The following is a 26,590-nucleotide window of genomic DNA, read 5'->3' on the forward strand; positions in this document are numbered from 1 at the left end:
ACATCCTTTCACCCTTTTCTTGCTTCCCCCTTACTTCTCATCAGCAACTTGGAAAGACCAGTGTTATAGTGCTAAACACAGAACAGCTTTTCCCTTCTTTCTGAGGTCCAATACACCTGTTTGAAGGTTTGAGAAGCCATAGTCTGATGGAAGTTACAGTCTTGGGCTGTGCAACTGGGGTTGTTCTGTCACAGGCTCCTCCACATGTCAAACATAGAGGCACTGCATTAACCCATGCTCTGACTTCATGCAAAAAAACAGAAAGACGTTAAACAGTATAACGAAGCTCTCATAGTTAATAGATGGACTGTTATCCCCTCGGGACATATGCCTCACTACACTCTTAGTCAACCACTTCATCAATCTGATTACAAACACGCTCGACCCTACATTTTCAGTGCTGTATATACCAGTTCAGTTAAAAAAAACCCTCACTCCTGCCTACAGACTAATATTTCCCTCCATTAATTAATAGTAGCTTCTGCGCTTGACATTAAACACAGGCTTGTTCAGGAAAATTTATAGCATTTATTTCCCCTCACACACAGGAAAAAATATTTCATATGCCAAAGCGGTTACTTCCCCGTTATCATTAGGTAATATTTTGGCATTTGCTTTCTCCACTGCAGGGGAGAGACATTATGTACTAATTTCAAGAAGAGCCACAAACTCCAAAGTGTTTTGGCTGCTTAGGATGGCTTGTATTTCTTCTTGCTCCACTATGCAAAGATGAATAATGAATCAGAGCAAAGCTAATAGGCTTACTGTATTCAGCGACACTAACGAGCTTTAGAAGGAGCCCATTGTGATGGAGCCAGAACTATTCCCCAAACTACCTTTAAGATCATCTGAAATCATGTGAGTAACAAAACAAAAGATATCCCCTCTTCCACTCTTTTTTTGTGATACGATAATTGAATTAAAGTTTATTATAGCACCAACAGTTGAGATCGTGTACTAATTTCTTCAGCTCTGCAGGCATCATTTTCATGAGCCTTATAAGCTTGAAAGGCTTCCTGAAGTGAGAGCTTATGGAAGCCACTGTTATGAATGGCTTTCAAATAATTATACTAAACAAGCACACGGATCTTACATAATTCATAGGGACAAGAGGAAATACGCTCTAAGTTTTACAAATTGACATTTCTTCACATCATTTTTAGGTCTTGAGACCAATTTGGCACGTTTCTTGGCTTCAGTCTCGCAGATTTACACAGTGCACAATGCCCCATTTTAACTGATTGGTATTGTTCATTCTATTATACAATCCTGAGCCAAATGAAAGTTATGAGGTCCAAGCCTGCGTACTGCCGTTCATCTTGAAATCCATCTAATACATCACTTTTATCACCCTGCCAGTAAGTTTCTCTCATTTATTTTTCCTAACAGGTATTTCTTTTTTGCCATAAATCCAATCAGTGAACGTACATGAAGAGATAACGCCAGGCTATCATACATTAACATGCTAAAGGAGCTTAGCGATGCTGAAGTAAAATGGATGGAATCAAGAAAATCTACAGATCTAAGGCTACCCTACATTCATCCCTTTCTTCTGTTCCCTGCTGGATATAACGGCACAGAGTGACACCTGCTGGAAGGCAGCAGGATGATGTCAGTGGACACTGGCTTTGTTCCGTTTCATTTTAGATTATATATAACATGGAGGTGTTATTCAAATTCTCCTAAAATCTTTTACTTCAAACAGGAAGAAAGAAGGAACAAGCCAGGTTTACTTTAATAAAACAACAATGTTCCAAAATATTTTTGCTTTAAAGATTCCTGGAAGAAAAAAGGAGAAATACAGAGTCTATATTTATAGACTATATAGTATTTTTGCTTGGTGCACACGCCAAAAACAAAATCAAGTCCAGCTCTCTGTCAAACTGGTTTTAAGACCGTGATGGACAGTACTGAGAATGCTTATGACAATGAGCATCCGTGCCACAGACAGCACTGCAAAATGCTTTGTTAGGACTCTGGTATAACTCTGCTAGACGATTTTGCTCAGAAATGGGCAGCCGTGCTCTACATTAAACAAAGTCTTCAGGTGGTCTTCATCAGTAGTCAAGCAGATAAAGCTTACCCCTGTAGTTTAGTCTAGCAGTGGTGGAAGACAAGAAGTATGACAGCTATGAGCCAGGCAGAAGGGAAGGGAAGGAAGGGGGGGAGGCGTTCCTCAGTAATTACATTCTGAACACTCACAAGTTCACAGAAACTAAAAAGCTCAATGAAGTCAACTGTGCATTATTTTAGTGTGATAACTCCCCACCTTGACACGCTGCTTTATCCCCCCCCAGAGAGCACGTTACCCAACTATATGTGAATATTCGCCACGCATGAAACTATTTATATTCTGCCTCACATTTAGGCACGAGGGAGGGGCAGGTTAATCTCCTTTATGCAATAGCTAAGCTGCCTCATACTTACCTTGGGTACAAGCCTGGAGAGAAGCAACAGGGTGAGAAGCTACCGAACATTACATAGGAAAACCTGGCAGCAACAGCCATATCTAAGATGATTCTCTGGTCTTAAGCCTCACAGGACGCAAAATTGTCACCTTAGGTGGGAGTAAATATGGCTGTTCCTGACAACAGGGATTCCAGGTGCAGATTAGGAAAGAGGACGAGGCTAGAAAAAGCAATTCACCTGTTCCATAACTTCTGGTGCCATCCAGCAAGGTGTGCCTACAAATGTTTTCCTGACTTTATTTCTGGTAATGTCACCACCAGTGGCCAAAAAAGCACTAACGCCGAAGTCTGAAAAGAAAGCAAAACAAACTGCATTAAGATCACATCCTGAGCAAACGGAAGGGCTGCCCTCCTCATCCCCCTGTATTTCCAGCCCCTTATTAAGCAGCAGAAAATACAGTTACACATGAGGAGTTCTCAAATGGACGAAGAATGATCAACAGTTAGTGAAGAATGCTGGTACATGAATACTCTGTAGTCAACCATTCAATTACTTCAGTGTTCAGTGCTGGCCAGCAGAGAGGAAAATTCCACTTTCCATTACAGCCCACTGGGCACATTAAGGCATGCCCTGCTGCTATACAACCCCACCTTGGGCACTAAGAGCTTTGTTTATATTTGTATACGTACATAACTAATAACCAAGCTTCAAGTAGCATCTCACTGATGTTTAAAGCAATCAAGACTTTTCAGAACAAAAGGAATTGAGTGCATACAAAGCTAACAGTTTACAGCCTGCAGACTGGAGATATCAGCCACAGACCTTGGATCTTCTACCACCAGAACGAGTTTAGTTTGGTAACCTTCCATCACTGAGATGCTCAGAGCTCTACCAGGAAGAGACATGAAGAGACAAGAACTGGGTCTAAGTTTGCTCAGAAGAAAACATAACAAAAGGTTTAGCAACCAAACCATTCTTATTGAAAATAACTCAGCCAGGTAACAAGGAAACTGTAAATCCAAACTAAGTATTTCCTACCAGTTTGCTCTAAACAACACAGCTTATGTTTTGCACAATTATATCTGGTCATCCCTGCTTTTCACAGAAACCAAAAGAGCTTCCAAAAAAGCTCAGAGTAAAATCACAAGCCCTATTGTTCTCAACACAAGAGCAATTAGAAATCACTTGGAATAAGGCAATACTAATAGACACTCGTCCAAGTGCCATCAGCACGCTATAGTGATGTGCTGTATTTGAGCTTATGGGTATTATCTTACCTCAACTTTTCACGCAGTCATTTTGAGGGTCAAGGAAATGCCACTCAAAGCAAAAGAATCCCAGCAGTGAAAACATAAGCTGTACACAGCATTCACTGCGTTTCACATCAAACATGAGGACAAGTTTACAAACTCCAGTCCGGAATTATTACCCTGCATCTGCCATTTGAGGTCTGTAGAAAGTTTAAATGGAATTAAATTGTATTCCATTACACGGTTGATTTATTCAATGTTTTCCCAATCGATTTCCCTCATTTCCAGAGGGATAAAATAGGCACAACCAGCCTGTGCTACTCTGTTGAAAGGACTGACTTTGAAACAGTTCTCAAATGTCATCTTACTGCCTTTATCCAAGTCCCAGCTATTAAGATAAGGTATTTCCTGAGAGCAAGCACATTCTGTAAAGCCATAAATTAAAATCCTGAGCACATTTAGGGTTCAGCCCTCGCTTCTGAGCCACTGATACAATCTGTGCCTCCTTGTCTCTGCCTAAGCTCCCAGATTACTGACAACTGCCCCTGCTGAACTTCCTTCACAAATGCTACGACAGAGCTGGAGCACAGCAAATGCATTTAACCCTAATGAGAGAAGTCATGCAATTGGAAAGGTATGACAGCTCGCAGGCATTTACTGCTTTGGCAGCTTGGATTTTACACTGCCTCACTGCAGTGGTAAGAGGAAGGACTGCTGCACCAGCAACCACTCCTGCTGCTGATGTGAATCCCACTGCTGACAGATACTCTGATGGGCCCCCAAAATTACAGAGCTGAGCTGCTAGCAATTAGGAATCTCCAGGGATATCCAAACAAGTACGAAACAACAACTCCCTGCTGCTAAGATATCCTCACAATCAAGCTTGAAAGCTGTTCTGGTCACTTGATTAATGCAAAAGCTAAGAGGAAAAGTCACTATTCAGCACTACAGAAACAAAGACCCAGTCTCAATAGGTCGCCAACACAAGAATGCTGTGACAGAGCAACAGGCACCAGGGCTGCCATGTGAGTCAGGAAAACACAATGCTACAGTAGCAGAAATTAAACTGTTTTATCCAAATTTAGAAGTCAGATGTTAAAAACTATCTCTCCTTAGGCATCTCATACGGTAACGTTTCCTTCATTCTAAGCCAATGTACATGCTGCTGTATCTAGCTACCACTAGGGGAAAAAGGAGACTGCACTATAGGAGCCAGGAGAGCAAAGCTACCGAAATCAGAAGGTTTGCTGGGTTTGCATCAGACCATGCTTTTAAAGCTAATGATGAATAAAGCCTGACAAGAGGAAGATGAAGGTCATGGTAAACCAGTGGTAAATGGCAATTTTGTGCTGAGAATGCAGCAGGGTGGTAAGATACCAGAGAGAAGATCAGCAAAGAACAGGAATGTTCCCTTTAAAAGCTATGTGGTCATACAGCGGTATTGGATCTGTCAGTACTGCAATAATGTCAGGGCACATGAAATGTGAATAAGATTTCTTTAAACAAATGTAAAAACTGCTTCTGAAACAGAGCCCCCAATGCAAGCTCGTTATGATATGCTAATGCTGAACAAAGTAACTTCAGGGTGATGAATCGTGCTGGTGAAGACGTTGCCCTTGGAGAGAGCTCACAAGTGGTTTCAGCAACTGAGTAATGCAACATCACTTCAGGAAATCCTACAGATGACACAAAGAAGAGGTAGGTTAACACCACACTGCTACAGGGCAGGCAACAGAAATGCCCATCAGACACCAGGAAAACCCTTTTTTGCTCTTTTTTCATCAGGAGAAGAGGCTCTGAGGTGAGTGTTTGAGCCAGCCCTGCATCAGCGCTCCTCTTTCCAACACAGATTTGAGCCTTGCCCCTGCTCAGGCAATTTAATCACCCAAAGTTGCCATTTCCTAAGGCAAAGTAAGGGAATGACACTGACTGTATCATAGTTAGATGTTTATGTAGAGCGCTATTTTAGTACAATGAATTAAGAGCAGTCAGGAACACAGCGAACTGGTGACAAGTTGGCATGGATTTGTGGAAAGTTACACAAATTCAGTTACACAAGTTTTGCCTGGCCTTAACTATCCCCATTTTATAAATAGATAAAGTGTGAGGGGTTAGGCAGCTTGCCCAGTATCAATTAGCGAGTCCCAAACGACTTTGTGAGATCTCCATCTACCACCAGGCAACATTGCCTGCACGGGAAATTACAGGCACACAGTGCCAGAGGGAGGCCTCTGGGAGCAGGTGCTAATCCTGTCTTGTTTTAAAGCTATGGGGACAATAGCAATGCCTACAATAGGAAAATCCCACACGGTTAGGGACGCGGATGTTTTCCATAAGAACACGTCAGCTTCCATAGACTCTTGTTTCTTCATTCAATAATGGAGGAGAGTATGATAGTACTATTCAATATCCCAGTGATTACAGTCAGAAAGAAGGACTTGTTCTGCACCCACTTGCAGTGAGATGGGAACACGGTGCCTTGGGTGGAGCATGGTTCATAGTGAGCAAACCTCATGTACCGAGCGTGCTCTCTCCTCTCAGTCCCTTTCCTTTCCCATCCCTCCCCATTTATCAGCAGCCTGTCACTTCATCTTCCAGTAACTTAATAATTGCATGGTTACATAAACTTGGGAACATCAAGCCTTGCTTACTGTGAGAGGAAGCCTCCTGGTTTCTGCTGAGTGTTGGAGCCAATGCACTTTATTTCGACTAGAAGTGTTTTTACCCATGCAAGCTTTTAGACTCCACGGAGCCAGTAAATGCCAGGGCACAGAGGTTTTATGTTCTGATTAAAAAAATACAGTAATTGCCATGGAGAGACTGGAACACAAAAGAACACAGCTATCTCAATTTACATTGCAGCCACCGCCAGCACGGCCCAGAACAATGGTATCAGGGAAAGAAAGTTCAGCTCTCCCAGAGATAGATTAATTCAGTGTGCAAGAAAATACTCCACGCTGAGAAAGCAATGCTCTCCAGATCGTAACAGGCTCCAAAGACTTGGTGCCAAGCCACAAGCCCCAACCGGTGCCCTTGGGGAAAAAGAGAAAAAGATTAAGATATACGCAAAACAGCTTCAATTCAGGCCTTGGTGGCATCTGTTAAAGGCAATTTTATGCCTTGGTTCAGTGGATGCATATTCCGAAAGCAAAAGGAGCACAGTTAAAAATAGCCTTGAATAAAAATACCAAGTCCTAGGACCTGGGGAGGAGTTTAAGCCATTTGTGAGGGCCATTAGAGACATTTTTAGAATGCCTACTTTCAGTAAATGCCTCTGAACTCAAAGATTTTTCCCCTCTCCGCTGTGCTACCTGCACCAGCATGAACACAGTGCATCCTGCACCCAAACTGCACCCTTCAGCTCAGAACTATGAGAGAAGCTGCACAAACCCTCAACAAGATGCTTTTTCTGTTCGGTCGTCATAGAATTGCACAGTCTGTACTAGCAAAAAAAACTGGTTTCTCTATTTTCATGGAGCACAAAGGGTTGCAATTGAATAACTCTGCAACATTATTGCCATGAACTGTATGTGCAGGGAAAGTTTTGCAGGCATATGTTAACAATACTTGCATTAAATTCACTGATACACCATGGAGGAACAGCCCAGCAGCTGGGTTACCTCCACCACAGGGCAGGCTTGTCTATAAACTTCCCTAAAAGAACCTGCTTTGTTTTGAAGGATTTGCAATGTCAGATTTACATTCCTCGGATCTGCATTTAGGATTTCCATTTCTTCTGAGACAAGCCTGGCCAATGGTGTCAAGCAGCAGCAAGTGCCCAGGAATGTGAGGCTGCAAAAGCCAAACTCTCAGAGCTTCACACCAAGGGTTTGCGGGCAGTTTTGATGTAAGGATGACAAAGGGGAAAGGATGCATTATAAAGAGCTGAAGTCATCTTTTCCTGCTAAACCGTTTGCAGTTTAACATACACCAAACCAGCTCCTTCCAGGGAGGGGCCTCCATGTGCTGTAACCTCAGGCTTCATTCCACAGCTGATCGATTTTTTTTTCCTTCCTCATGGTGTAACTTTCCAGCGAAACAAACACTTTTGTTCCATGGGAACACAGTGAAGTCATCCAGCTGATAATTAAAGCGGTCGATTATCAACCAAATTATTCATAAGACACATAAATATTGTCCAAATGGGAACGCTTTGATCTTACTGAAACAAAATTCCCTTTATTTGAATTGATTTGTTTCCAGCAGCTTTTTGCTGCTCAAAAATTTCATGTGGAATTTCAGTATTCCATCATGGGTTGGGAAGAAAGGAAATTTAAGTGTCAGAAATTCCCACAGAAACAAACTCTAATGTTATGTCCAGGCCAACCTCCTCTCTTGTATTTGGTCATTCGTTTATTTTTGTTTCTTTCAAGTCATCAGCTGCTTTCACAGAAACAAAAGTACTTCCTGATGCTGTTATGAACTTGCTGACCTTGGCTGAGTTCAGTTGCTCTACTTTGTTGCAAGAAAGATTAGAGTTACTCCTTGTGCACCTTCAGAGCGAAAAAAAACAAACTCAAAAATGGTTGAAGGGAATATTTTGTTGCTCACAGAATGGCCTGAGTTGAAAAAGACCACAATGCTCATCTAGTTCCAACCCCCCGCTATGTGCAGGGTCACCAACCAGCAGCCCAGGCTGCCCAGAGCCACATCCAGCCTGGCCTTGAATGCCTGCAGGGATGGGGCATCCACAGCCTCCTTGGGCAACCTGTTCCAGTGCATCACCACCCTCTGGGTGAAAAACTTCCTCCTAAGATCCAACCTAAACCTCCCTTGGTTAGTCCAGGGGAATATCTGCAAGTCACAAGCCAACGAAACACTTCAAAATTCATAAAAGCTAAGGAAGAGACTTTATGAGACCGTTTAAGTTGGCCTTAAAGCTGCCTATCAACTGTGAGTTATCCAAGCAGACAAAAATACAACAGGCAACTTAGTAAAAGACTTAATAAAAAAGTCAAGCCTTGGCACCCTGTTGAAGAGAAACACAAGTAGATTTATCCTAGGCTGGCAGGAAAGTAGTGCATTGTCCTAATGCAACAGCTATTTACAGCCTCTCCTAAAATATAGCCTAACAGTCAGTACAACTGCAAATCCAAAATGGTACATTTTGGCTCCTTTGTAGAAAAAATAAAGGTATTTTATTAGTGCAAAGCACTTTGGTGACCACATCCCGCCTTCCATCAGCTGCCAAGTGGGATGAATTATTTGCACTTCATTAGAAACATTATAGCGTAAGGATTGCAAAGGCACCACAGGATGCGCAGGCCTCAGGGAAGGGTGCAGGACAGCAAAGGGAGAATCTGAACATCCATAAGAGCATCTTCTGTACTGAGGACAGGAAAACAGCACAACGGGGAAAAACAACCAGTCTAAATGTAACATTCTAAATGTACTCTCCAAAAATCTTATTTAAACTGTGCATTGACACAGATTGTGACAGCAGTAAGCACAGACATCTCCAGACACATCTGTATTAGCTAAAGCAACCCCAGAATTCCTCCCTGCCTTGTCTCTGGATCCAGCAGCTCGGCTGCCTGCATGGCTGCTTCCACAGCGTTCCATTCAACTCAGCAGTATGGGTTTGTTTTTCATGCCCATTAAAGAGTATCTCCAGACACAAGGTTATGCTCAGAGCTTACTGAAAGCTACTAGGAAAACATTACCTGCGATTTGCACTGAGCCATCTTCTCCAAGAAGAATGTTTCCTGCTTTCACATCCCTGCAGAAAGACAAAGCAACAGTGAGTGGAACTCATTAAAACTTCCCTTCGACCAATGCATTACAAGCTGGTTATTTTACATTCTGCTCCATTAGAACTTCTTGCCCCTAATCACAAAAAAAAAGACATAAGATAGATTGTAAGTTCTCTGGTAAGTGCTATGGATACAAAGAAACTGAAAAACTTACTGAAAAATACCCCTCAGCCCCATGCCCTGCTACATCCACACCTGGTTCACATGCTTGGAAGTTTTATAGCCTGTTTTCTGAGGCTGCTCGCCACGTCATGCCAAAAGAAGTACCTATACACTTGAGACCTGCACAGCTGTTAGCCATGCTTTGGCTGTAACAGCATGCAGACCTGAGCACTGTATCAAGAAGGGTTGCAAGCAAAGTGCCTGCATTGGGAATGGATGCAGCAACGGTGTGGCATACCTTATGTAATGGCAGCCATCCGCAGGGAAGAGAACAGAAGAAAGAACAGATTCTCCCCCCGGACACCTTCTGCAAATACCCAAAATCCTTTCAACAGAGAAAGCCAAAAGCTATTTTTCTCTCCTCCCTTGTGAGTTGTGAGAGCAGAACTGGCGTGATGGCCTGGCCAGAGCATCCTGTTTGGGCCCTGGAAATCTCCTTCTTGGCTTCTGAAGAGCCTGGGCTGCTGCCAGGACAATTCTGGACACATCTTCTCCAGCACTGCTAAGTTCCTCCCAACACCCAGTGTAAGGCATTGGCACAGTAAGGCTCCCCCCCGCACCAGCAACTAGTAGAACAAAAGTGAATGAAAACTGTAAGACAGGGCCAGTAAAAGATGATTTTTACCATACAGACAAAGTCTTTTAAAGAAGCACTTCAAGTCCTGCCAAACAAACACCACTTGCTAGCAGGAACCATCTCAGAGGCCTCATCCATGTCTGAAGTGTAAGCATAAGAACAAGCACAGGAAATGCTAACTTGTTTTAATGACGCAGATAAAGATGCATGGAAACGCTGAATGATATTCAGAATTAGCTTCAAAAAGCTGATTTAATATCAGAATGGGTTTTCAAGCACTAAGGAGATCCAACATTGATACTGGAATAACCACACAAACCACATTGTTGCTGGCCAACTCCAGCCCTGCTCATTTCATGCTGGCCAAACATGAGTGTGCACTAAGGGGAAAGCTAGCTTTCCTGCCAAGAAGCATTACCCTTCCCCTTCTAAGAGTTGCAGCCTTCACAGACAAGCAGGCATCAGCACTGCAGCACTCAGGGACCTTTAAGTACAGGGAAGTATCTGGAGAGATTAAATACAACATTAAACATGCAACTACACCTTCCCTTGCAGCATCCATTGGCCAAATTCAATACAATCAGAGCTTTGGAGAGTTTATTTCCATTTAATTGAGTTACCAAACTGACTCTCCTCTATACTCCCACAAAGCCATCAGAGACTGTAACAGGAGATGGAAAACATCTCTGCCAGCATCTATAGAAAATGCCTTTGAGACACACAGAATCGCTTGAGTTGGAAGGGACCCTTAAAGGCCATCTGGTCCAACTGCCCTGCAATGAACAGGGACACCCACAGCTCCATCACGTGCTCAGAACCCCATCCCTTGATTTTGGGTGCCTCCAGGGATAGGGCACCCACCACCTCTCTGGGCAACCTGTGCCAAGTGCTTTACTACACTTACCATGGAAAACTTTTTTCCTTATGCCCAGTTTAAATCTTCCCTCTTTCAGTTTGAAACCATCTCCCCTTATATTATCACAACAGAACCCACTAAAGAGTCAATTTCTTTCTTTCCTATGGCCCCTTCTTTAGATGATGAAAGGTATAGTGAAGTAATCACTTCCGGTACTAAAGATGGATGCACTGAACCACTGGAACATCACCCAGCTTTGCCATTCCTCCATCCACTATGAGGGTAGCATGCTACCTACAGCAGCAAGGAGCACTGGGCAGAACCATTGCTGGATGAACACAGGTTTCCTATCTTTAGCTTCTGAGATCATTAAAAAATCAGTATGACTTAAAAACCATCTTTAAGACTAACTACATTTAAAGCAGTGAGGCAGGGAGAAGGAGGAATGGTGGTTTCCTGTTTATTCTCTTCTTATATACTGATTATATATATATAATATATATAAAATATATAGTGTATATATATATATAGTGTGCCCAGGTGGCCAAGGAGGCCAATGGCATCCTGGCTTGCATCAGAAAGAGTGCTGCCAGCAGGAGCAGAGAAGGGATTGTTCCTCTGTACTCAGCACTGGTGAGGCCACACCTCAAGTAGAAGACCGCGATGGGAATGGGACAAAGAAGAGAAGCCTTGTTTATTGTGCCTTCTCTTCTGATCACCTGCTTGTATGTGCCTTTAGGATGCGATGTTGGCTGTCAGCACAGCCGTGAGTCATCTGCCATTAGATGCAGTTTACACCAGCTCCAACAATACATTTCCATGTGCTGAACTCTACAATGCATAATTTGGCTCGGTAAAGGTGGGGCTGCTCCTGCCAAGTTCCATTAGTATATTTCTTTTCTACAAAAAGGTGCAGATAGAAGAACTACTGTTTTCTGTTAATGGTCACAAATAACCCAATATTTATTATGAACATCACCAACTGCTGCAGTCAACATTATTCTGAGTAATCTGCACAACGCTTTCAGGACAATCTCTCTACTTTCAGTTAAATGTGAATCAATTTGTAACATTATCCACCAAACGAGGCCCATTCTCTCCACAATCAAGAGTTATTCTCTCTTCAGTAATTCACTGTTACCTGTGTTCCCACTTCTCTGAACCGCAGGGAAAAAGCAGAGCCTAAAAACAGGAGCAAAGCACCGCTCACACAGGGAAACTCATTATTTACTCTGAGTCTCATACACATTAGCAGGATTTGTAAAGCCTTACATTTGCATAGATAAGAATGTTCCAGTGCTTTTTAACCTACTTTAGTGGCTGGAGGTAACACAGTCGTAGGCAGAGTGACATGACAAATTAATCTCCTGTTGTGCTTTCTTTTAGGACAGCATAAAATACCCTTCAAAGGATCCACAATGCACTTACTTGGTACACTCCCTATTTTTTTTACTCCAGTGCTGCTTTAAGTCTGAGGTTTAGGGTCCAAGAAACCGTGACTCAGAAGTCTGATTCACTTTAGGTTAAGTCACTATGTCAGCTCAGACAAAAGAGAGCGCACAAAACACGCTGCCAGAGATGTTACCAAAATCCTTGCTGTCATCTCAGCTACAGCTGAATAGCTCCGAGGGATGGCAAGATGCTGAGGCAGTACAGAGAGCTGAGCTAACTCAGTGCATGTCTGACAAGGTGAGACAGCATGACATGACTAGTGCCACATCACTCACTGCCCTCCTGTGTCAGACATTCACTGTTATCTCTGTGTAAGCAACTTTCCTTTCTCTCAGCAAATTCCGCCCAGCTTACGCTTCTTGCTCTTCTGCCAGCCTTGCTCTTTGATGGTTTTCCTTCTCATCCCACATGTTTACAAGCCTTACAATGGTTGAAATGAGGTGTGGCTCCTTCATGCTTCAGTCTTTACCTTCCATTGCCACACCTGCAGCTCAGCACCAGCATCCAAGTGAGCTCAGCTGCAAGTAGATGGGTTGGAACAAGATGATCTTTGAGGTCCCTCCTAACCCAACTCATTCCATGATCCTACATTATTGCAGGAGCTGCTCCAGCTAGGCCTAGCCCTATCACCATGCACCGTGATGGTCAAAGCCTCCTTCCCCTGAAGGCCTGGATATTTTTGGGAGGCCTTGTCTTAGCCATTGGTAACGGGAGACAACACCCCATTATAACCTGGCCTTATATGAACATTCCTTGCCCAATCATTCAACAGGTAGGCAGATACAGTCCCTGTGGCAACACCAATAAAGCGTATGTTCTAAACCTTGTTCCTAGTGGGGAAGATCCTGTTTCTGTGCACACGACTGCCACTCACGTAGTCAAAGCCAATGATGAATGAAGAAAGCCAATGATTCACGCATATCCAGCTTTCACCACATCGTGACAGAGATGAAAGTTCATTCCAGGAAACACAGGCACGGATCAAATAAAACCCATGATTTTGATACAACACAGCTTAAATAGGTCTTGGTTCCACAAGGCAATGGGCAGCCCTGCTGTATATCTACATATACACAAGGCCCAAGAGCCATCCATATCTCCAACACAGCTCACTGGTCTGACTTTCTTCTCCCAAACCTGTAATTAGTTTTAAGCCAAGCCAGTGTTACAAGAGGAAAGCTTGCCTTATTTTATCCAGCTGTCTGTATGACATGGAGAAAGCAGTTATAAAATTGGGTTAGTTTATATTAAAATATATCTTTACAATGGAAACAGTCCACTTGGCACCCCCAGTCCAACTTGGTGATGCTTTCCACTTAGTGATGGACTTCTCTATAGCAATTCCCTGTTTGTTGTCCTGAACGCATGTGGACTTTGTCTCAGTTTTGTTTGAAAGTATGATGTTTTACTTTGGAAAGCCTTCCAAGAACTCTGCAAGACAGGATATAATTTGATCTAGTTAACGTGCAGAAATAATCCCTGATGCAACCTCATAAAATTTTAAAGCATGCTTAATGTTACCATACGAATTCAGTAAATGATTTGTTTCTTGTGCTTTAGCATAAGGCATGAATGAAAACACTGCAGTAATCTGAATAAATGCTTAAGGCAATTCCACATGCACTGGTTTTAGGATCTGTAAAGGAGAAGTTGCCATATTGCAGCAGGGGATGGTGGTCACAGCCACCTTCTTGAAGTGGGTTATTGACTTTATGCATCGCTGCAGGAAGGATGAACACCAGCAACTTTAATTAACCTACTGCTGGGGAGACCTTACAAGAGCCTATTTCAGTAATCCTGATCCTAATAACCTACATTGGTAACAGCAGTGACCTGAGACATCACAAAAAAATGCTGGAGTAAAATGTGTATGGCTAAGTCAGTCTGTGATATTGTCACTTGAAAACACTGCTGAAATGGAATGAGGATTGTTACCCTGCCAACACATCCATCTCAAATAATACTCCTGGCCACTCGGGAACTGCAGAACACCATGGTAGCATGCAATGTGGGCTTGAATTGCTGACCAAAAACTTCAGGTGTCACCCCAACCTCTCTTCTGCTTCCTACCTTAAAATCTTCACCTCCCTTCTTGGCCTGGAGAGATGTTTGCCCAGCACTTCTCCATACCCAGGGACACAATGTTTTTCCCATACTTTGGTGCCAACTTTCTATACGAGGAAACAGTCTACCAGGCTCTGAGACTTGGGGTAATCCACTCCCCATGGCTGAGCAGTAGGCTAGGCTTTCCAATTACTCACATACCTACTTAGAAAATCCAACTGGCAATTAGAGGTGAATCCACATCATCACGTCTCGCTCCTTCCCTACCAAAATTCCACTCTGAAAATGTGCTCCCTAAAACAAGATTACAGCCCAAGCTGGAATAGGGCCAGTATGTTTTCCTACAGCACTGCTGCAGAAACAAAGAACTACAGTATTTCAGTTGGCAAAATGCTGAGAGACATATTGAAATCCAGTTTTACCACGGTACCTGCCAACCCAGATATCAATGCTTTAATCAGCTATGTGAAAATTAAGCTTGAATCCTGTAAGACAGTTGAGGTCTGCCAAAACATATCCATCAGCTCCTTCACCTTATATCCAACTCACTACCAGAAGAGCATTGCTGCAAAACCACACAGACAAATATGTGTTGGTGATATAGTTAGAAGCAAACAGTGAAGCTGTGTTGGAGCACAAGCTGATCTAACCTCGAGTATCAAATGTGCTGCTGCGTTGCTCTTCCAACCTAGAAGTAGAGCACCAAACAAATTTATAGCTGGATCACTGCCATGACAGCACTTCAAGTGTGTGCAACCCCAAAGCACTGCCTGTGCTTTTTGTTTTTACAGAAGGACAAGCAAGCATCATATTTGTTGTGCTACAACAGGGGCTTTAAGTATATGCAAATATATCATTTCACCTGGACTGAAATATTCAGTTACACAACAGCTAATCACAAACAGAAGATAAGCTGAGATAAAAATAGGGAGAAAGGCAGAGAGCCCTTATAACAGTTAATCAGCATGATACAGTTGTCAGATTGCCATAAAGAGCACTGCTTGAAAATGCTTGGAACTCCCATCCAACCCCCCCCCCCCCAGAAAAAAAAAACAACAACCTCATGGGTTGCTTTTGCTTTATTTCCAGGTCTTTCAAACTGCTGGGTAACTGCTAATCCCCAGATCCAGTGTGGAACTGCAGCCTAAACAGGGAGAGGTGCATCATATCCCCCCACCCCCAGGTCACCCTGCTGCGGTCACCAGGGTGAGATCAGCACATTGGTCTTGGTCCTCTTCCATAAAAGCAGCTGAGCAGGATCCTGCAGGACAGCTCCATAGGAAGGGTTCCAAGTCCATCTCCCTCAGCATGAGATGGAGCACTGGGATTTCAGGGTGCCGCTGGGATCGCCAGGTGATACAGAAAACCACAGTGGTGACATAAGCAGCTGGCACAGGGACTTGGCAACGCAGGCAGAGCTGCCAGCCCTGAGACAGGGGAGACAGCACTGGTTTTGATAGATGACAGGAATTACTTGCAATTGTTCACTGCTTCAAGATGATAAAACCCATTCTGCTTTCTCCTCTGTTCTTTGCATAAGGCCTCAGATCCTGTTCAACCCTTACAAAAGATGGAACTTTGTATAATGTGAGAAACCCAAGCGTTTGCTGCTGAACAATGGCATCTATTCAAGCCTCAGCATAGCTCTGCTTGTTAATTAGGAAAGCAAACAAAGAAAAATAGAATTTAAGCCTTCACTAGGTATTTGCCTTTCCGATCTCCTCTAGAGAATGCTGTCAAACCACTCACCTGTCCCTTTGCTCCCTTGCAAAGCCAGCTCCCCAAACCTTAATTGGAAGCGGCATTAAGTTCAAGACAAGCTTATGCACAGCAGAATTTCATTAAGGCAGTTTTCTACTTGTTAACTTAATTTACCCATTTAACATGATACATAATTTAGAAGCATTGAGCTCCACCATCGGATACACATTTTGCTCTGGTCTGACTGATTACTTACAGCAGTAACAAGCTGTTCCCACTTCAGGTCAGCAGTTGGGTCCACACACCTATCCTTTGGGCTTTCTCAATAGCCAGCTTGTCCAATGCAGGTGTGCTAATTGTACTTTTTTGTTTCTTACTCAGACCTTGTCCCTAAATAAATGAATCTGTCATTTTCACCAAGGTATGACGACACATAAATAATACCCCAACTGCATTTGTAACCAGCTGAACTCCATGCTTTGCTGGATTGCTGCTTGCCTTGGGTTTGTTGTTCAATACCTAACATCAGACTTTCAGTTCTTACCCTTCACAGCTGACCGTTCTGGTCTGAGGTTCTGCCCTTCATCACAGACACCACATTCGGCAGCTCAGCCATCACCTGATGCTGCTTCCTCTAGAGCCAGATGCTTTAAGCTGGCCCAGGGGAGCGAAGCTTAGTTATTTTAAACACTTCCTCTCAAAGCATCTCTGGCAAGACTTCCATCTGCGTTCCCATTCAGGCACAGCCACTGTTATGACCCCTCGTGTTAAGCAAAATGTGAAAACCATACAGCCATTCGTATGTAGCGCAGATGGGACTTTTCCTCACACAGCTTTAAGCTGTGTTTATCCCGGTGGTGTACACACATCTGGATCAAATGCAAGCCAGTATGATTAACTCTATTAAGGAAGCACATTTCTTCACTCAGAGGCAAGTACAGCTTGCTCTCAGCCACCAGTTACAAACCCATCCATTGCTTCACAGGTAGGAAACCTACACACAACTTCCCTTCCATACCTCAGCTTACCACCAGATTTCTCAGCACAGTGAGGTTTCCCAGACCACTCTGTGCCCCACACAAAGCGTGAATTCAAACACTTCAACTGTTGGAGCTGCCCTAATACACGTATCCATGTAGCTCATGCTCCAATCCTCACCACAACTATTAGTTCTGCTGTTCCACTACAGGAAGGCACGCAGAGAAACGGTTCGTTGTAAGAAATCCCTACATGACATCTTTAGGAAAGAAGAAAGAAATTTAACACATTCCATTTAGATTTAATTGGACAAGATGAACTAAATAAGCAAAAAGATCAACTGGAAGTCACAGATGAACATGGTTGGGTGAATTATTTACGGTAAGGGTGCAAGAGCAAGTAATCTGTTCTCTTACATTACCTTCCTGTTCTCTTACATTACCTTCCTGGAGCTGCCTGAAATCATTTCTCAAAATGAAAGTTAAGTGAACAGCTGTGAATCAGAACAGTCTTCAGCAAAAACAACTATTCTTGTTAAACAGGAATTGCAATGGAGACTGGAAACTGAAATCTGAGATTTCTTTCAGGCAAATGAACCATTCCAAAGTTGCTCCCGACCCTTTGTTCCTTTTTAAACCAGAAACAAACCCACAAAGGCCATTCAGTTTGATCAAAACTATGAAATTAATGCTTCTTGGATTTTCTAATTAAAATATTTTTTGGCAGAAAGAGTTACCTCTTCTCGAGCAGCTATATCACAAGGGGACAAGCATTGCTGCTGCTGTGCTGGAGCAAGTTTATAATGGCATTGGACCAGAAGACAACCAAGCTCATAGAATTCCCAAAGAAGAGATTGCTGTTCCCAGCAGCAGCGTGTGGCTGGGATGACGTATATTACCCACAAGCCATACGTTCTATTTTCAGTGCATACTTAAGATTGTACATTTATTTTTTTAAATGACAGAACATACTGAATCGGCACCGTCTCTTTCTAAACTACACCACACCTTGAAACACCAGGGGACAGGAAAATATGCTTTAAAAATACGCCCCAAAATGACAGAGCAGCACAGTAAGCCCACGTTTCAGTGATCCATCAAACCACATGAGGCTGTTAGTTAACTAACTGGGTTTTGTCCACAGAACGGTTTTTCAGTTCTAATTTTGTTTCCATCTTTTTTAAATGAAAACACCCAAATTTAAATGTCACGATGTTCACCCTGCAGCGTCCTGCCTTAAAAAGAACAAAAAACAACCAGGCTTGAAGGACTCCTTATTAAATTGTCCAATGTTTCTTACACAGCACTCATAGCGAGTGATTTGTAGCTCTTCTGTAGCTCTGCAAGACATGAGACCAGCCAAAGCTTTTCCAGACCTAATAATCACTCTTTGTAGCTGGACTTTGATATTTGGAAAGAGGTTTTCTATACAAGAACTTCAGATATCCCAGGGTTTACCCAAACTTGTCGTGCTCATATATTTTCTAAAGAAATAGTTGCAGAAAACTCAACTCTTGAGTTTCAGTAAAGCCCCAATCTTTGTTTTCCACTCTCTAAGAGCAGATGCAGTCTGGTCATCCCAGCTCACCTGCTGTTCCAGTGGTTATCTGTTATCCAGTTATCTGTTATCCAGTGTTGCACACTTCAGGACAGTGATGAGAAACATGAAAAATACCTGTGGATTTGTCCGTTTTTATGCAGGTAGTCCAGCCCCTCCAGCACCTCCTTGAGGATCGTGGCTATACAGGGCTCATCCAGGACACCAGTCTTGTGTTCTCCTTTGGCCACAATGTGCTTTATAATATCCAAAACGGAGCCTAGAGAAAATAGTTCAACACATTAGCTTCAACGAGAAGAGCTGATTTGTATACTTTTTATAAACACTCTGTACAGAAGTTTACTGGGAAGAGAAGCAGAAGGATCTGCCAGTGGCCGGAGATTCTCCTGAAGGGAAAGCAGTGGTAAGAACACAGGCCTTACAGCCATGAGCCTGACAGAGAAGGCAGATCCTCATGGGAGGCTGTAAATACCCCACAATCACAAGGAATCCATTATATTTTGGCTTGTTCAAAGACTGTAAACCATATACACACAGAACTCTTGGAAGGGCATTCAGTAGATACTGATGCTACAGCTGTTTTTGTACTAAAGAGGGAAATGGAACAAACAGGGGAGCTGCAGGGACTCACAAGCGTAGGACAAAAAGCTTAATAAAAATCAGACCCTGTGCTTTAACAAACTCAATACAGAGGAAATTAAAACTGAATATTGAACAAATGAGGCTGAACTCTGAGAAGAAATCATTTCTTTACTGCATACAAAACTAGGATAGCTTAGGTCCTTCTCAAGAAGCATTAGGCTTCCTTTCCCTCCCAGTCATGGTGTGAATTACATCACCTTGTGTGACAAACCACATTTTATGGAGTAAACCACCTCTTTGAATTACACCCAGAAATAAGCTGAATCGTTGACCAACAACACTTTTCTTGTGCAAGTTCTGTTTTCACAGTATACTGGATATTATGTTCTTTGTATCTGGATTAAAGACAACCGCCTCAGAGCTAGATTTTATTGCTCCCTCCACCCCAACATAGGATGCCTAAGTTTGCTTTCCAGGTATGTGCTTTGTAGCCCCTTCAGACACTGGTTTACACGATTTAATCAGCACATAATTGGCTATTAAGTTTTTTTACAGATACCAGCACAAAGTAATGTCAGCAGCACACACTTTCCATCTTCATCATTGTAGAGGAGCTGGGCATCACTAAGATAACTGCTAAGCAGACCGAAAACTAAACTGAGAAGAAAAAAGGCTGTGTTTTGTTAGCAGTGAGCATAAATAATCTATGGGATAGATGAGTGCCTGAGCCAAGGAGAAAGGAAGGGAAGAACACACTCGTGAGCAGGGAAAGGAGCTGACAGCCCCTTGTGCCAGCTGCAAGCAATAAGACCAGATACACTCTTCTCCAGAATGGCACCTCCAGTTTCTACCACCAGAAAACCTTTATTTGGCTCGTGGTATTTGCAAAAGATGTGATCCTAACACACATCAACAAGACAGGAAAAAAAAGAATCATAGAATGGCCTGGGTTGAAAAAGGACTGCAATGATCATCCAGTTTCAACCCCCCTGCTATATGCAGGGTTGCCAGCCACCAGACCAGACTGCCCAGAGCCACATCCAGCCTGGATGAAGCATCCAGCAAAAGTAAATGAAAGCAAATGAAGAAGCAAATAAAAGAAAGAAGTCTGGATGTATAACACCTCCCCAACATTTCATGCAAGAATACTCTTCTTAGACAAGGTAAAAGAAGGCTGAATACAACTAAGCATAGAGGCCCTTGTCTTCAGTTAGCTTTGTTCTGGGTCTTGATTTAGTCCAGGTTTCTACCCAGCCATAACTCAGGTTGTTCTGCATGCTGGGCTACCTGCATGGGAGCAGCATTATCTTCACTGAATGGACCTGTGAAGCACCCAAAGCCAGAATACAAACCCCTTCACTGAGATCTCACCCTGTAGATTCTGCTGGCTGAGAAGCTCTATTGTACAGCACTAGGACTCACCTGGGATTCAGCCTGTCACTTATTCATACTAGTAAGTATGTGCCTGCAAGCCCTGATGTTCCTTATTTTGGACAAGAATTTTTTTTTTACACCTACAGAAAAAGACCAAAAACACTTTCACTGTTCAGGTTCTTCCTCTGAAACATGCCTTTATCTGGAGAACAAACTGCCACTTGTTCAGAAGTCCAGTGAAAATATGCAGTTCTTCACGTATTCATTTTGTCCTCTTTCCACCCCCAGAGCTCTGTTAGCGGCCCTCGTTCAGAAGTATTTCCCCCCTCTCCTGCAAAGAGCTCAGGGAACATGAGGAGGGAGATAATAAGGTGCTCAAAATCATTTGGTCAGAAATCCTGGGTCAGCCAAGTTTGAGGTTGTACCCAAACCCAGAAAAAGAGGGAAGAAAAATAAAAGACAAGAGGACACGCACACAACAAGCCTTCTTTGTCAATGGGCAACAGCTGATTCACACCCATGCTGTGCGTCTGCTCCCAGCCCAACCTGCCATTTTAAGCATGTTTTTCTAAATCCACTTTCCTAATGAGATGGCCAAAGAAGTGAAGGAATTTGCCAGTCTTCTACAGAAAGAAAAACAGCAACAAGGCCATCAGCAAAATGCCTCTCTCAGGGAAGTAGCAAAAGAAGAGCCACTTTCCTGTGGAAGAAAGTGTTAAGATGGTTCATCCCTCTTTTGTTTCCCTTGTTCGCTGCAAGGGAATTGGACAAGATAACCTTTAAAGGTCCCTTCGAACTCTAACAACTCTATGATCCTATGAAATGCTCTCACTTTCACCAACTGCATTATGCTGTAGGAGGTTAGTAGGTTGGAGCCCTATCCATAGCCTAAGGGGAGAAAAGGACTGCTTTGCATACAGCGGCATGTTCCCAAAACAGCAGCACATTAACTGCTAGACATTAACCAGGAACATTCAGCTGAACTGGAACAAAGATCAGACTTACACAGAAGCATGTGTTCTACCCACACTGATCATCCTGTTTCAGAACACCATCCTAACTCTGGGTACTGCCAGCTTCTAAGCCACTTTCAAAGAGTAACTGAGGAAGTCTGGAGCACACCTAAACTCTGCTGAATATCTGCTTAAATGTAATGTCAGTGTGGATTTGTGCTCCACATACACCACTGCACTGAGCAATCTGCAGGACAAATAGCTGCCTATCAAATCTATCCTGAGCAGCACACCAACAGGAAGCCCACAAGATACTGAGCAACGTGATAGAGCATTTAGCATTACTTGTCATTCAGCATTCAAGTGCCCCAGTAAGTGACGCCAATCGCAAGCCATATTACGTCTGCTTAGCAAAGTGCAGTCCCACAGTGCTGACCGTACAGCAATTGAAAGTTAAGTGGTTTTCCATTCAAACTAACAAGCTTCACAGCCTGCTCTGATAGTTCCTAATGCAATAGCTCCTAATGACAGCAGAAGTCACCAGGGAACCAGCTGCGCATAGGCTTACCCTCACACAACAAAACCCAGCCTGTAACTACTAAATGTCAAACACAAATACTCAGGGAGTAACTTGTTCTGGAGTCCTCACTGCTTGCATCAGCCCCGCAGCAGATGGATCAGACATCTGTCCAGCTGCACAAAAGGAATCAATCCCCCCATTTGCTCTCCCTGCTGCCCCCCAAGCACTGAAGAGCAGGAAGCTCTGCAGTTTGCCTTTCTCACTTTGGCACAGATGGAGAATAGCTGATGACGCCTGACTTGATCCACAGAAGCTCATTTCCAGTTTTCCAGAAGGATACCATTAACTTTCACCCATGACAGCAGTATCTAAGCAGCAAAGAGAAACCTGTGAACAAAGAACATCCTGAATTTCTAAGGTGGCAATGTTCTTGTAGATTAAGATCTGGCAGACTATTCACCACCCACCCTAGTGACTGCAGTCCCACCCTGTACCCCATACACATACCAAGTAAAGCCAAACATGTACTGTACTATGAGCTCCCCCATTGTTTTGAAAGGGCAGATAACAGCAGGACAAGAGGAAATGGAAAATGGTTTTAAGCTGAAGGAGGGAAGATGTAGGTTGGATGTCAGGGGGAAGTTCTTTACTATGAGAGTGGCGAAGTGCTGGCACAGGCTGCCCAGAGAGGCTGTGGATGCCCCAACTCTGAGGTGTTCAAGGCCTGGTTGGATGGGCAGCCTGGTCTAGTAGAGGTTGGTAGCCCTGCCTGTGGCCCAGGGAGGGGGGTTGGAGATTGATGATCCTTGAGGTCCCTTCCAACCCAGGCCATTGTGTGATTGTTTTCTTCAGCAGCACAATGAGATTTAATGAGTTCCAGCACCACAGTTCACCTCCTCCCTTGTTGTGCCAATGAGCCTGCTTACCAAGCCATACTGTAAATGAGATCACTGCACTAACTGGTAATCCAGTTTTCCAGGCAGGGTGGAGAACCAGCAGCCAGGAACTTCTAAAACCAGCTCTGCTGCTGGAGAAAACTTTCGTGTAATCGCACCCTTGGGGTAAGAAGTCCTAATTGTTCCATTGATTCACTTTCAACGTCAAGCCACCACAAACATCAGTGCTTCCTGCTCCGAGTCCAACACGCGTTTCTTCAACCTCACCTACAGCTCTGAGCACTGCTAATGGCATTTAGGAAGTCTGCTTCTAATGTTCCTCCTTAGGAGAGGAAGAAAGCAGCCATGTGACAGCCACCAGCCATCCTGTTTAATGTTTCATCACAGGGAGAGAAGACATAATAGAGGAGAAGGAGAGGAAAACTGGAGCAGTTTAGAGGATGATTACAGATAAATGCAAGAGTATTAGATGGCTGGAATTTTATACACCCCCAGAGGGAGAAGAAACTCGTAGCAGAGCTAGTTGCTGTAGGAACCACATCTCACGTGTTACGCTATAACCTCAGTAATAGGACAGATACAGGAAAAGTTTTATGCAACAAAAGTCACCACCTCCTTTAAGTTTGCCAGGCAATCAGAACAGGAAAGTGTAATACCCTAATGTTTCCAGCAGCAATGTAATAGTATCAGCCTTACAATCAGTTTGCCATTTAAAGGCCTGACAAAAAAAGGCTGGTTAATGGTGCTGGATGGTGTTTCATTAGACAATTTTGGGAGAACTGAGATCTGTCTCACAGTTAAGGGTTACAGATGCTGGACATGATGCTGCATCCCCTGCACTCTGGAAGGCTGCGAGATCCGTTTCTACTTAAGGCATTTTGAGAGAAGCCAGTGGTTTTGATGAGCCTGTCGCCAGAGCCAAGGATTAAACCTGCACCTTGTCAGCCTGACAAACTAAGGAATAAAACACTAAGGAGAACAGCTGCTTGGATTCAGCAGGTCTGGGGTTGAAGTACACAGATGCAGCAGATGAACACTAAAGTAAAGGAAAGAACAAGTTACATAAAACAAAGGAAAAGACACCTACGGAGCCCTCTGAGGTTTCTGCTTTTGGAGCTGTTTCTTAACCCTGGTTAAACCACATCAGCACAGAGGGAGAAAGTTAAGGATACTTCCACTTTTTGCTCCTTTCTCTCTAGAGTGCTTGCACAGTAAGTGAGAGAGACCAGGTTAATGCAGGAAGCAAAATAATACAATGAACGAGGCAAGGCAGCCTTATCAGTGTTGGGACAGATGTTTAGAGAAGAAACCTGAAGAAAATCAGCTCTTTTTCATGCTTCTCCTTCTACAGCCAGGAAATAGTAATGCATCTCCAAGCTCCACGTCCTGTAATCAAATACAGTCCCTACAATCTCCTGCCTCTGACCAAGCACTTCATCAAATGATTGAGATAAAATAGAAAAATGCCATGCGATGCAGCAGCCATCACAGACAGCTGTTCTACACAAGCAACTGTTTTGTGGAGCTGGCCACAGCTTTGGGTCACCTGTTAAATGAGAGCTCCTGAAACCAGAGAGAATTTAGAGGAGCAAAGAGGTCACAATCAGAAAAAGCACTAAAGGACAGCTGCTCCTCTTCCTACTAAAGAGCTACAGGAGCTGGGAAGCAGGACAGGGAATCAGATAGCTTTAGAAGGCACGATTAACGCTTGTGACATGGGAATGCCAACAAGGCAAAGAGCGGGGTAGCAGTTGGCTAGAAATAGCTATTGAAGTTTAGTCTGGAGTAACACTGGAGCAAGAAGACAGGGTGCCAAGCTGACATTGCTAAGCTTGGATCCCCAAAAAACACTTTCATCATCAGAAATTAAAAGGAAATAATAAATAGAGGAATAAGCAGCAGAAACTTCACAAACCTGACTCAAGCCTGTATTGCCAGATCTGAAAGAGGGCATCAGAGGAACTGGAGACACCCAGCAGCCCCTTATCACTACCAGCTGGATATCATCACAGCCAGAGCATAAGCAGTCGGGAACAACTACCCAGCTCTTCTGCCTCTGTGTCAAATCAGTTCTAAGGCCTTTCAGCACCAACTTCCACCACTCTGACCCGGCCCTGATGTAGATTACCAGCTCTCATTGGGTGCTCCCCAACAGCTCACCATTACCTACTCACTGCTGATGACTTTCAAAGACAGAATCCATATCTTCCACCAACACAATACTTGCAAAGTGGAGATAAAAAGCTCAGTTTCAGGGACAACACCGCACAGGTTATGGAGCTGCCTCGGAGCGTTCTCTCTGGCTGCTCCAAGCTTGATGTATTTAGGATACCTTCCCTAAGGGATGTTTCTAAAATATTCACCCACAACAAGGCTAAGATTCAACAAATTGACTGCTATCAGAAAACTAAATTAAATGACACTTAAAACAACAACAGACTTACACTTAAGACTGCATGATAGTAAAGAGGTCCATATAAGTAAACTAAATCTTAAGTTACTTTCAGCCTAAAAAGCCAGCATAGGTTGAAACCAAGAGAAGAGGAGCAGTAAGATTCTGAACTTTTACCCATACAAAAGTCATGGTACAAAACCACAACCAATGCATTAAAACAGATCTGATGTGCTTACTTGGATGTATAAATCTCAGCCCATGCTTTGTGAATGGTTAAATGGAATAAAGGAGTCAGGCTGCACTTTGTTATTTCTATTTTTTCCCCTTCCAAACTGATAAAACAGCCAAAGCTCCTTCCTGTTGAGAAATTCAGACCATTATTTTTCCTCATCGGGTAACAGATGACCACAGAACCAGCCAATCTTTTTACTGATAAGCTGAAAGGAATGAAAAGCAGGTCTTAAAGCATCTCGTTATATAAATCACTCAATCTAAAAACAACTGGAAACGGTCTCATTAAAAGTGAATGGAAAAGTTCCTCGCTCAGAAAGCTCTGACACACGAGTTTCTTAACCCACCATCAGAACCGGCCTGTAGAACGTGCCTGTAAGATCTAAAATCCCATTTCTGAAGTAGAGCCATGAAAAAATCATAAGCTGAGAAATACCTCTCAAGGTATCTTCCTCCTGCATAAAAGCCAACAAGTTGCCCTCAAAGTGTATTCTAGCAATTCCCCCCAGACCCCAATTGTTTCGCTTCAAGTGATAAATCAGTATTTTATTGCACAACCCTGGTCTTCAATATGTGCAACAGAGCAAACTAGAGATTTCTGTACCTTAACTGCTTTAAAGCACTTCTCCACTTAAGGCCAGAGTTAAAGAGGGGTCAAATACCACTCTGTATAATGTGGAAGCCTATTCAAGGTGACTAACAGGTTATGCCTCCCCACCAAGAGGACAGTTCTGAAGCTATGATTATTTTCTAAACTTTTTCTCTTCATTTATGTGGTACTTTGTGGTCCAAAGAGTGATCCCATCTTTAATGATCCGACTGTTAGGTGTCCCTCCAAGAAAAGAAGAGGTATTGCTTAATGACACATGAGCGCATAGGA

At 43.3% G+C, this 26,590-nt stretch overlaps 1 protein-coding gene across 1 annotated transcript in view; it reads right to left on the bottom strand.

The window, feature by feature from the left end:
* The window catches only part of OXSR1 (oxidative stress responsive kinase 1), a 73,137-nt gene that overhangs the window by 19,310 nt on the left and 27,237 nt on the right, over positions 1 to 26,590 (bottom strand). The window contains exons 4-6 of the mRNA XM_015852904.3: positions 18,877 to 19,018; positions 9,323 to 9,378; positions 2,647 to 2,756 (exon numbers count right to left, since the gene is read on the bottom strand). Coding sequence (XP_015708390.1) covers positions 2,647 to 2,756; positions 9,323 to 9,378; positions 18,877 to 19,018 — 308 coding nt within the window. The remainder of the gene's footprint in view (positions 1 to 2,646; positions 2,757 to 9,322; positions 9,379 to 18,876; positions 19,019 to 26,590) is intronic.

The sequence above is a fragment of the Coturnix japonica genome, chromosome 2 (assembly GCF_054131305.1).
Source record: "Coturnix japonica strain WE chromosome 2, WE-NBRP24, whole genome shotgun sequence".
NCBI lineage: Eukaryota > Metazoa > Chordata > Aves > Galliformes > Phasianidae > Coturnix > Coturnix japonica.